At 34.6% G+C, this 13,116-nt stretch overlaps 1 protein-coding gene across 1 annotated transcript; it reads left to right on the forward strand.

Annotated features, from left to right (window-relative positions):
* Positions 1-327: 327 nt before the first annotated feature.
* Positions 328-3,632, forward strand: LOC136069667 (uncharacterized mitochondrial protein AtMg00810-like). The gene is made up of 2 exons (XM_065778424.1): positions 328-448; positions 2,554-3,632. Exons 1-2 carry the CDS (start codon positions 328-330, stop codon positions 3,630-3,632), a joined length of 1,200 nt encoding a protein of 399 aa, XP_065634496.1.
* The last annotated feature ends 9,484 nt before the right edge of the window (positions 3,633-13,116 follow it).

Here is a 13,116-nt window from a genome sequence, read left to right on the forward strand (position 1 = left end):
TATTTCTCTCTTTAAGCTACTAGATGAAGACATAGCTAAAATAAAAATCAAGATGAAAACCTAAAAAGGAAGAGGAAATACCTGACAGAACTAGGACGAGGGCTAGACGAGAATCTTGGACGAGATGGCAGAAGGGAGTTTATGAGAAAGGTAAAGGGCAAGAAAGAGAATGTGCTTATTTATAGGGCCCAGAAGTAGGGTTAGCAAAGCGACACCATCCACTAAGAAGATGACACGTGGCAATCGCGTGGAAAAATGTAATCGACTTAATTGCTCAACGAATTAAATCATAACACGTAGCTACATAAAGGGAATTAAATCCCTATAATGACCTTGGACGACACCCTGGACAAGGGGGCAACTTATGGGATAGCAAAAATTACTATCTATGGTTCGTCTAGAGGGGTCGTTCATGGTCATCAGTTAGCCAAATGGCCAGACCTCTATGGTTCGTCCAGAGGGGTCGTCCATGATTATTAGATTGCCAAATGGCCAGACCTCTATGGTTCGTCCAGAGGGGTCGTCCTTGAGTATTGATCAATTGAATAAACCTCAGAATTAGGTCAGAAGAGTTGTCCATGTACAAAGCTCATGGGCGACTACACAACATCAATATGTACGCAGACTCGTCTATGGGCAGAGCACATGGACGACCCTGTGACACTTGGTAAAATTTAGGAATTTTGGAGTGGTTAACCAATCCGTGTTCATCACCAGCAATTTCTCCTAAGTATGTAACTTCCATCAGCGGTTACTACTTCTGTAGCCGTTGGGGAAGTTATTTCCGTAATTTCGGACTTCCACGAATCTTGTGGAAGTTATTAAACCAAATAACTGCCCCGAAGTTCCCTATATAAGGGTCGGTTTGAATCAGGTACAGGTATGCAAAATATTCTGACATTACGATAATACAGTGAGAATTTCACTGGTGAGGAAGATACTAACTTAGCCATCAGAGGGTCTTAGGCTGGTCCACCCCGATCTCCTCTGACAGCGTGTTCGTTTTTTAGGCCTTCGCTATCGCTCTCAGCCCATCGAAGCCAAGTTGTTCAGCCTACTGATTCTGTTCATCATCATACGCTATTAATTAAAATTATTTCACTGTTTAACTTATTTTTACTATTATTTATGAGCTCTACTACACTTTTTAGTACTATTTATAAACTTCACTGTACTATTTCAATTTATTATTACTTTTATTTTATTTATAATACTTTTAGTAATAAGTTTTAATTTTAGTAAAATAAACAGTATTTATATCTATATTATTATTTAAGGGACTTACCTGTTTGGATTCTTTATTTTTTAATTCAAAAATATCATTACACCCCTATGTTTAAATAGAGACAAAATTAAAAGATGATCCGGTAAAAATACAATTCGAACTCCCACTAAAACATTACTTAAAAAATAAGATTACTCACCTATTAATTTTCAAATTTTTTTATTCATTAATTTTTTTGGCTAAAAAATAAATAAATAAAAAACAAACATGCTTCATGTGGATGATGAGGCTAGTAAATTCTTAATCTATTTTCAAATTTTAATAATTACGTTTTTTATCATGACACTAATAAATTTATAACGTACACGAGAATTGACGTCTCGAATTGATACTGTGACTTAACTAATGAATTTACAGTACAATGTGACAGAGAGGATGTGTGTGTGCGCGTGTGGAAATCTCAGACTCTCTGTAAAATAACAAGAACAGAGGAAGAGAGAGAGAAAGCTCCAATTCTTATGAACCCGTGATTGATACAAATGAATTAAGTGAGTATATAATCAACCATTAACCTATTTATATACAACTCTAAAACAGAGCATTACACAAAGCTCTGTAACCAACTAATAGCTCTGTAACAAACTAATAACCGTTTTATAACTAATCCAACCAATCACAATTTAACAGCTGGCCTTCCTTTCAACTAAGTTCTGGGCTCTCCACACGTGCTGGCCGTGTGGCTTCATTAATCAGAACGCCCCGTTTCAGCTCTTCCTTTGTCGTTTCACACTTCAGCCTTCCTTGTTCTCTGTCGTTTTACTGCTGCCGTTTAAGACTTCAATTCTTTTGTCTTCAACACTCCCCCTCAAGTCCAGAGTTTTAGGCTCTGTGACTTGAAGTGATGAAGCTACCTGCAATTGCTCAAATTTCTCCTTTGTCAATTTAGGCTGAAAAATATCTTTCAGTCCTAGCTTCTCTGATAATCTCGCAAAAGATGAAACACCCAATTGTCATTGGCTGCTGTGAAAGGGTGGTCCCTTCATCAATTGGATGTTAATAATGCCTTTCTTCATGGGGAATTACTTGAGGATGTTTACATGTGCTTACCACCTGGATTTCACAGCAAGGGGGAGCCTAATTTGGTTTGTAAATTGAACAAGAGTCTCTATGGTCTCAAGCAAGCATCCAGACAATGGTTTGAGAAATTCTCTTCAACTATTCTACAAATGGGTTTTGTTCAATCCAAGTCTGACTACTCTTTGTTCATTCACACACAAGAGCTTCATTCACAGCCTTATTGGTATATGTTGATGATATACTTCTGACAGGAAACAACATTGATTGTGTCAACAATTTGAAGAAAGTTCTTGATGCTAAGTTTGGTTTGAAGGACTTAGGCTCATTGAGGTATTTTCTGGGCTTAGAAGTGGCTAGGACTGATGAAGGAATTAGTCTCAATCAAAGAAAATATGCTTTAGAAATTCTTAAAGACACTGGTTTCATTGGTAGTAAACCTGTCAAGTTTCCCATGGAACAAAATCTCAAATTATCAAAGTATGAAGGCAAGTTATTGGAGGAACCAGGACAGTATAGAAGATTGATTGGAAGACTTTTGTACCTTACCTTGACAAGGCCTGACTTGACTTATGCAGTGCATAGGCTGAGTCAGTTTGTATCTCAGCCAAGGGAACCACACTTGAAGGCAGTGCACAGAGTACTTCAGTTTATTAAAGGTTCACCAGGAAAGGGTATATTCTTCCCAAGCAATACAGTATTACACATCAAGGCTTTCTGTGATGCGGATTGGGCTGGATGCCCAGATACAAGAAGGTCCCTCACTGGTTATGCAGTGTTTTTGGGAGACTCCTTAATTTCTTGGAGGTCAAAGAAACAAGGAGTTGTGTCCAGGTCATCGGCTGAAGCAGAATACAGGGCTATGGCGAATGTAGCCTGTGAAATTACTTGGATTTTACAACTGTTGAAAGACTTAAAGATTGAACATTCCAGACCAGCTATGATGTTTTGTGATAATCAAGCTGCACTATACATAGCAGCAAATCCGGTCTTCCATGAAAGAACCAAGCACATAGAAGTTGATTGTCACTTGGTGAGAGACAAAATTTTGGAGGGAATGATTAAAACCTTCCATGTTAATACAAACTCACAGATTGCAGACATCTTCACTAAAGCCTTGGGTGTTTCATCTTTTGCGAGATTATCAGAGAAGCTAGGACTGAAAGATATTTTTCAGCCTAAATTGACAAAGGAGAAATTTGAGCAATTGCAGGTAGCTTCATCACTTCAAGTCACAGAGCCTAAAACTCTGGACTTGAGGGGGAGTGTTGAAGACAAAAGAATTGAAGTCTTAAACGGCAGCAGTAAAACGACAGAGAAGAAGGAAGGCTGAAGTGTGAAACGACAAAGGAAGAGCTGAAACGGGGCGTTCTGATTAATGAAGCCACACNTCTAACAATTATCATATCTTTGTCTTTTCTATGCTTTCTTTCTTCGAAAATATATTGGACAATCCTGACTATGAACAAATAAGTAAATCACAGCCACAATAGCTAAGCCAAACACCTCATCATTTTTTTCTTTTATGCTCAATTTTTCTCAAAATCAGTACTCTTCTTCTTACTAAATCTGAGATCTCTTAGGTAACCCACTCAAGCATTGTATTACTTCTATGTTCCTCACTTTTTACTCAAACTTGTTTTCATAGCTCATATTTGTGTCCATAATTCATAGCTTTCCTGGCCCTGCAACCCATCCCAACAGTTTGCATTATACAATTGCAGCAGAAAATTTTCTATTATTAGTAAAATTTGTGTATACACAAATTACAATTTCATGTAAAGTGTACATATCCATACTCTATACCTCTAAGGAAGGAAACATCACAAACCTTTTACATATGTGGGTTAGATTTAAAACAAACTACTTATATTTCAAGTCTGATAAGCCAACTCAATGGTAAAAAAATGTTCTTTATAAAATTAGATAGTAACATATTTTACAAAAGGGGGCAACCTTTTGTATTTATATCTTGCTGCACATATTCTGCAGTATACAACAAAGTGATTTATCTATCTAGGTACAATGGGCAATAGCATTGGTTATTCTTAAGCACAATTCAACACAAACAATAAGATAGAAAAGAAAAAAGTAACATAACAAATTTTCTTTACCTCTATATTTGTGGGAATTTTCCTTTCCAAAAGGATATGTCCAAACTTCAAATGCAGTTCCTTTAAAATCTAGCATACACGTAAGTAATTGGAAAATATTTTGCACCTATTTCCTTAAATTTGGAAAATCATATGACTTTGAAGTAAAATCCTTTGTACCTTATCTTCTGTCTTTCTTGTTTTACATAATACAGCTGTCATATTTTTGCTGTTCTCTACTATATAATCTCTTCCACAATCTTTTGTAAATTAATTTTGCATGTTTTTGTTTTGGTGGCAATTGTATATTTAATTGATTATAAGTTCTCGTCTAGAATCAAAGAGCAGTAATACATAGCCTTTGTTTTGTTGGATACTGAAAATGCTTTGTAAACAACCATTTTGAACACGATTGGCACATTGAATTGAGCAGAATCACACGAAGTTGAAGACAAGGTTGGAGGGTAAATAGAGAATGTCAGGCTTAAGCATTTTGTCGAACACTTTGAAGGGTTGGTCTCTGTTCTCTTCTCATACAATGAGGAACTATCAAAGCCTACTGGTTTCCATTATTTATTTGAAGCATTCCATCCCACACACACACACACACATATATATATATTGTAAAGGGGAAAAAAAATTACAGAACAGAGAATCTAAAAAAAATTAGAAGAGAGATAGAGATAGACCTAATAAGGCCAACAATGACAACTGAAAAGGCAGGCACACCCTCTGCCACAGTTGGGCCTGTGGTAGGATTCGCTTAGCAGTGGGACTAAGACAGCCATTCAAGTGGGATTGTTCTGCCTCGGGGTGTTGGGGGCTGAAATCGTTGCCGGAGAAGATAGACAGTGGACTGGAGAGTGGTGATAGAGGAGAAGACAGCGGTGATTGAACGTGATGGTGGGAGGTTGGGCTCCACAATGGCTGGGTGGTGGTCGCCGGTCATCCTTCCTGGAGAGAGGAGTAATGCTGGTGCCACTTACTCTGGAGAGAGAGAGAGAGGAAGAGTTACCGTAAGAGGAGAGAGAGAGAGAGAGAGAGAGAGGGAAGAGACTAAAGAGAGTCGACAACATCGGGTATAAAATCAGAAGAAAAAAAATTAAAACAATGCATACGTGGAAATTTGTGAGGCCTCTAAATTTAATGTGTGAGGCCTCCAAACCTAACGTGGCACAACTGAAGAAGTCAAGGAATGGTCAAACATTTTCGGTTATATAGTATTTAAAGGTTTTTTTTTTTTTTGAGATACAATATAGGATTCTATTCTAATTTAATTTAAGTGTATTTGTGTGTGAAACTCTCTCTTAGATACTTGAATCCCAGCTTTTACCCCTCACAAACATTTATACTTGTGGAATAACCATTACACCAACTTATAGGTCATTATTATTATTATATAATGTAATAATTATATTTTGTATTAAAAGCTATGTATGATTTTTTATATATGAAGTTAGTAAATCATATATTCTTGAGTTATTAATAAATATGTTATCATGTTTGAACTTGACCTGTTTGGTTAAGCTATAAACAAATAATTAAATTACTAATTTGGTCACTCTAAGTATTGAACAAAGTTTAATTTGGCATTTCTATTATTTTCTATTTTATAGATATGATAGAATTTGAAACTTATAACATATGTTATATGGTAATTACTTTTTACAATTAGGCTAAAACATGGATGAGCCTAACAACTATTAACTGTGTTATTTAATCTATCAACTTTAAAAATCAAGTTAATGTCATCCTTGACTTTCCTCTCCATTCTAAAGTTTTCTCTCCAACGACATAAAGCCAATTTCTTCTCCTTCCAACAAGCTTACCTAACTGAACTATAGCCCATTATCAAGTAAAATCTTCTTTTCGGGGATTTATTGTGTTGGTTGGTTTTTGAATTTCTATTGTTTTAAGGGATTGCTAATTGTGTAGCCCACATTCACCAAAAGAGAAAGGAAAAAAAAAGTGTAGCCATAATCTTTGCCTCTTGGGCCTGTCGTTGTAATAAAACTGGTTGGAGTTTCTGACAGGATTTTTTAGAAAATAACTACAAAACCCAAACAATAGCATAAGTTAGGCAATGTTTGAAACTATATTGGTTAATAACAATTCAACTTCAGTGAAATCGATTTTACTGTTCATATCGCCTATTTTTTGCCCGTTGAAGAAGTCACGTAGATAAAGAAATCGAGTCCTTTGGACTCATTTCTTATACATAGAAACCGACTTCACTGGAGTCATTTTCTATACAAAGAAACCAACTCCAGTGAAGTCGATTTCTTTATATAGAAAACGACTCCAGTGAAGTCGATTTGCCAATAATGGTTGAAGTCTACGCCAAAGACACAGTAACAACGAGGACTCCACACAACTTAAGCCACAACACAAACAAGAATAGAAATCCAACCACGAGATTTAATTTAAAATTCAGAAGCAAAAAATACAAATAAAGGAAGGAGTAGAAAATTGAAATTCGCTATGCTCTGTTTTGTGGGGAATAAAACAGAGCATGTGCATCGGCATTCTCTATATTGCCATGGACTTAAACTAAAGCTCTACTCTCATCTATATTGCCATGGATTTGATGCAAGTCCGTCGGTATGCTCTGTTTTGTGGAGAGTAAAACAGAGCATGTCCGTTGGTAGTCCTTGTTGCAAATTGACTTCACTGGAGTCGTTTTCTATACAAAGAAATCGACTTCACTGGAGTCGGTTTCTTTGTATAGAAAACGACTCCAGTGAAGTCGGTTTCTATGTATAAGAGATGAGTCCAAAGGACTCGATTTCTTTATTTATGTGGCTTCTTTAACTGGCAAAAAATAGGCGATATGAACAGTGAAATCGATTTCACTGAAGTCGAATTGTTATTAACCAATATAGTTTCAAACGTTGCCTAACTTATGCTATTGTTTGGGTTTTGTAGTTATTTTCTAAAAAATCCCGTTTCTGGTAGCCGATAATCTGGGCTCTTGGCCTTTTGGGCCTGTCGCTCCTAATAAAGGTGTACATCTGTTTAAGAGAGAATTATATGGCCCTTGAATCTTCAATTTGGTTTAATGAAGATTTAAGGTCACCATTGCTATGTAATGAAATGAGATTTTGTTTGAAATTTAAAGGTATTGTATTGCTTGTGAGGATTTTCGTTCTGTTCCCAACTTATATTCTTGATTGTTGATGCTCCCGAAAAATGAGGTCTCTAAGAACTTTGCACAGCTAAGTGCATTGAAAGGGCATTGTTGGCTGTTCTTTCAGACGAATTTGAAGAAATTATGATGATGAATCTTGGGATGTATCTGATAATTTAGTCAGTTCTTGCACATGATGTATGCAAAGAGGATTCATTTGGTGAAGCCCATGTAGTTTGTGGCCTTTTTTTTTTTGTTACTAAGATGACTCAAGTTTAAGCACAGTGCTTCTCAAAATCATTGAACTGAATTTGGTTGATTTGGTTTGTGGTTTTGTCTTTGAATTTTACAAGCATTTTGAAATTTGTCACATATCTCAGAGGGAACCCCTAAGTTCCACCAAATGTCCTAATGGTCCGTTTGGATGGCATGGGTTTGGATTTGGATTTATATTTGAATGGCCCAAATCCAAATCCAAATCCTTTGTTTGGGTAAGTTAAAAGAAATGGATTTGGATTTGGTTCAAATTCATCAGGATTTCAGAGTCCAAATCCATGGATTTGAAATCCCCTCACAAACCCAGGAATTTAGAAATCCCTCGCCCTCACACACTCTATTTCTCTCTGGGCTCTCCATGTCTCTCTTCCTAGCAGCAACTCACAAGCTCTTCTTCCATCTCTCTCTCTCTACGCAACTTCAGGTTTGTTTCTCTCAACTCTTATCTTCCTTTTTAACCTCTCTAATTCTCTCTTTTAACTAAATCTAAATCCACAAAGGCTGTGGATTTTTCCAGTGGGTTTTATTTGATTTTTTTTTGTGTGGGTTTTGTTTGATTTGTTTGTATATCTTGTTTCATGGTATTTTCAATGATTTGTTTTGGGTTTGTCTTTATTTTCTATATGTATTTTCGTTTGTGGGTTTGTAATGCAATTTATGTGTTTGATGAAATGCTTCTATGAACCGTCTATGAGTTGTGAAGTAATAAGTGAGAGAATATTCATTTCAAAAAAATGACAACTTACCATAACATCTGTATTTGAGCATGGACATGGTTTTGGGGTTGTGCCACATTTGGTTCAGCCATAGGGATAATGAATGACTCATGGTTTGGTGGTGGAATTGAAAGGTTTTGTTGTGGCAAATGTACTGGTTCAGTTATCATGAACTAGGTTGAGCCCCAGTTTGATGAGGGCAGTGGTGATGGTGTGTTTGGTTATACCAAAGATGATTCGACTGTGGAGGAGGCTTGATCTTTTTTATTCAGCTAGTGGTTGGAACACTGGTCATCTAGTGGTATAGATGTATTTGGTAGAATAAAAGTTGAACTAGCCATTAATTAATTGCAAAGAGAGAGAGAGATCAGTGAAATGGGATGCGTTTATTTATCTATCTTTGAGTTTTTTTTTGTTGGTGTTGAATTTTTTATGTGGGAGTAGGCTTTCTATAATCTTTTTCAATGCAGTCAATTGCTGTGATCCTTCCTGTCCAACAAGAAAAATGCATAATTCCATATGCAAGACACTTTTTTGCCAATCATATGCAAGAAACCTTTTCTGTCTTGATTATTATCTATAATTGTGCATTACCTGAATACATAATTTCTTCTCTTCCATGTTCAATTTTTATGTTCGTTTCTAATTTTGAAAACAAGATTCTGGTGTTGGAAGTTGGAGGAAATAGTATCTAATTCTTCTCTAAGTTCCCCAAGTTCAGTAATATGTAGTCATTGAGAAGAAAAAACTGAGGCAAACATGTGTATGTTTTATGTGTAAAAACTGAGGCAAACATGTGTAAGGTTTGCAACTCTGCTAGAGTTGGATATTCATTGTGTATGTTTTATGTGTAAAATTCATCTTACTAGGCTTGCTACATATTGAGTGGTTATCTACGGTTATCAAGTTATGCAGAATTTGCAAGTGCTTGATAGGGTAGTTGATTGAAAGTAAAAATATAGTTATGACCAAGTTGGTCTCTTACCAATTGAGTTATTCAGGAAATGTGAAAAGTAATAGGTCTTGTTTTAGTTGCAAATAGAATTCCTTTGTTTGCTTATTAATGAATGGAATAAAAAGTATCTCTTAGTTGTTTTTTTTTTGATAGGTATCTCTTAGTTGAGTAGCATTAATGTTCTTTCCCTTCTTGTTGCTAATCTAACATTTATGAGGATGTTGATAGATTTGATACCAAATACCAAATACCAGATTTGAAAAACATAATAGAAATGGGAAGAAAAGACAAGCAACCACAATCCCTATCCGGATCACAATCTCAATCACAGGTTCCTCTCTTAAAGAGTATTGGTCATCTGTAAAAGAGTACTTCACATAAAGGAAAAAACAAGAGTAACCACAACCTTTTGGTGAAGAGATAAATGCAGTGGTTTCAAAAGTGTCTGGGCTCACGCGGCTTGAAATATTCAAAATAGTTGAAAAGTTAATGCATGGAGGTGCAGAGGCCTTTAAGTTTTTGAAAAGTCTTTCAAATGATGATTATAAAGAGGATTGGATATGACTTCTACTTAGTCCCCATTAATTTGTTCTTTTGAAAGTTGTGTAAAAGAAACATATTTTGGGTATATAATCTGTCTCTCTTGATAAATAACTTTAGAAAAATTTTTTAATTTGAGATTTTGAATGTTGTGAAAAAAAAAAAAAAAAAAAAACCCATGCATTTGGGTGTCCTCTCTAGTTGATATAATTTTTTAATTTGAGATTTTGAATGTTGTGAAAAAAAAAAAAAAAAAAAAAAAACCCATGCATTTGGGTGTCCTCTCTAGTTGATATAAAACATTTTAGTTGTCAATGGTTGGCAAAATATTTTTTTTAGTTGGCTATGACTAAAAATATTTAGTCACCATCTTGTCAATTAGATTATTAATATTTCCTAAACTATTCAAAATTAAAATGTAAAAGGATTAAAAAAAATTAAAAATATATTTTATTGATCTTAAATCGAAATTGAAATCCAAATTTAAGTATCCAAACAATGGAATTTCAAATAATGAATTTCAAATCCTTCATTCTTTAAAAAGACCTAAACAAAGAATTTTAAAATTAAGGGATTTCAAATCAAGGCATTTTAAATCAATGGATTTCAAATTCAAATTCAAATCCAAATAATGCCATCCAAACACAACCTTAGCTAATTAAGCTACTGCAGAAGGGCATATAGACTCACTGTCTACTTTCTCTTCGTGTGAGATGTCAGGATAAGTACTGAAAGATTGCATATTACTGTAATATAGCTTTTGAATTAGTAACTGTATTGGGCTGACAGGATAGATTATGATAATAGATGGATAATAGCATTAGCCTTTGCTGAAGAGGTGAATCAGAAGGGCAGCACAATGCCTGAAATTTTGCATGCTCTACTTTAACGTGAGTCTATTGTGCAATCAAGGCAGCATGTGCCTTCTATCGTATAGCTCAACTGAGCTCAGGTAAATGAGTTGTAATCTTAAATTAGTGCTTCATTGCAATTTGGATGGTCTGAATGTAACATCCCAAACCCATACCAAGGATTTAGATGCACGACATATCTTATAAATAATCAACAGTAATATAATGGAACAGAGCGTAATTAAATATCCACAATTAAACTCCAAACCATCAAATTCTTTCCTATAAAATCCATAAAAACAAAATATTTAACAATAAAGTCTCCAAATACAATCTCAAAGAGTTTCACAAATGCCAAACTCACTATCCTAAAAAAATATAATAAAATAGTCCATCAACTAACATAGCTCTAAAAGAAGTCTTCAATCTATGACTCCAATGATCTACCACCAAAAGATATTTCATTGCTCTAATCTGAAAGGGTGGAGAAAAGGGAGTGAGGTAGAAGCTCAATAAGAGACTACATAACATGAGGATGTCTTTCAAAACAAAACAATAGTATCATTGACAAAATATAAGCTTTTTTTTTTTTGAGAGAATTTCAACCTATGGCGTCCGCTTCTGATGACTGCTCTTTATCAGAAGACCAAGACATGAATTAATTTTTGGTGTAGGCAAGGTTTGAACCCAAGATTTTTTATTCAACCATCAGAGACTTTACTAGTTGAGTTAACTGGAACCAACGACAAAATATAAGCTTTATAAAACATTTACAAATAGTTTTAACAGTAATATAATATACCCTGTAAAACTGTCAAAAATAAAACATTTAACTATAACAATCTAATCAATAAATAAAATAGTAACAACTTTAGTTGGCCAAAGTACACTAAATAGATATAACCAATATAATATAGAAATAAATAATTTTTTTCCACTTATAAAGGCCAATAACAAAAAAATAGTAGTTCGATATAGAAAACATTAGTCAGACAAAGACATATACTGCTAAACACTCAGTGGGTGATTCCCATAGGAAACAATAACACTAACCTCAAAGAGGCAACACTGGCTCTAAAGAGCAAACAATAACACTGGCTTCGAAGAGTAAACAATAACATTGCACCACACCACAATAACACTACTTCAGTCGAAGACCAACACTTAATCCTATGTTAGCAAAGGTTGCATACTGTCTAACTGACCACTTGAAAACATTTTTCCTTTATTACAATATTGTCGATACCAATCATATATCATATAATGAATGCTTTCTCAAAAATATAGTTTTGAGTCATTCTTAACATGTATAATTTCAAAATAACACTCGAGAAATAATAAAATTCAAGTATGTGTATAAAGTATTGATAATGGTATAAGTTTTTTAAACTTCACTTTTGCAAATATGTATATAAATAATTATACACGTCTTGAGAGACGTCATGTTCTAAAGTCCACTTACCTCTTGTTGCTAAACCAAGCTTCAATTCGACTGTCTAAATCAATGTCAACTAGAACCTAAATAAGGACAAGACGACTCAATAAGAATGAATACACTAAAGTAGCAATGAAAATATAAATTTTACTCTTAAAATTCGTATCTCACAACTTATTATGAAACTACAGCTAATTTAGTACTCAATTGCTTTATCAAATTTTCCAAAATCAATACCTAGTAAAAAATTCTAATGAGCCAAATATATAGATATCTATGTCCTTTAGAAAATTTCCCAATACTAGATTGACTTCCAAATAAGCTTATGCTTGCAGATCATATTAACCCTAATTTTATATATATAGTATCCAAGGATTTTCCTGCCCGTAAGACATTGAAAGAATACTATAGGTATACAAAGAAATTTCTACCCGTAGGACCTAGTAACCTGAAGCATGTATTGACAAAAGTTTAGAAACTTGACCATGATATAGATTACAAGATTCATAAGACCAGCCCCACTACCAATGCATAAGCTCTAGCAACTAATCACTCAAAAGCTTATCACCTAATTCAAGAGTTCATATGGGATATTAAAGCAAATCTATTAAACTACTCTAGCATCGTAGGTTACTTCCATGAATGTTTGAGAGAGAGATATAACTGATCACATGACCACACGGATGCAGAATTTGTTTCTCGTAATTTTGCACTCTCTCTCTCTCTCCGTTTAACGTAATAAACACTAACTTTTCAGCTTTAAACGTTAAAATTGTTTCCTACTTTGGTTGGAATTTAAAACCCACTAAAACTTATCTATTTAG

The sequence above is a fragment of the Quercus suber genome, unplaced genomic scaffold (assembly GCF_002906115.3).
Source record: "Quercus suber isolate HL8 unplaced genomic scaffold, Cork oak 2.0 scaffold_183, whole genome shotgun sequence".
Taxonomy (NCBI): domain Eukaryota; kingdom Viridiplantae; phylum Streptophyta; class Magnoliopsida; order Fagales; family Fagaceae; genus Quercus; species Quercus suber.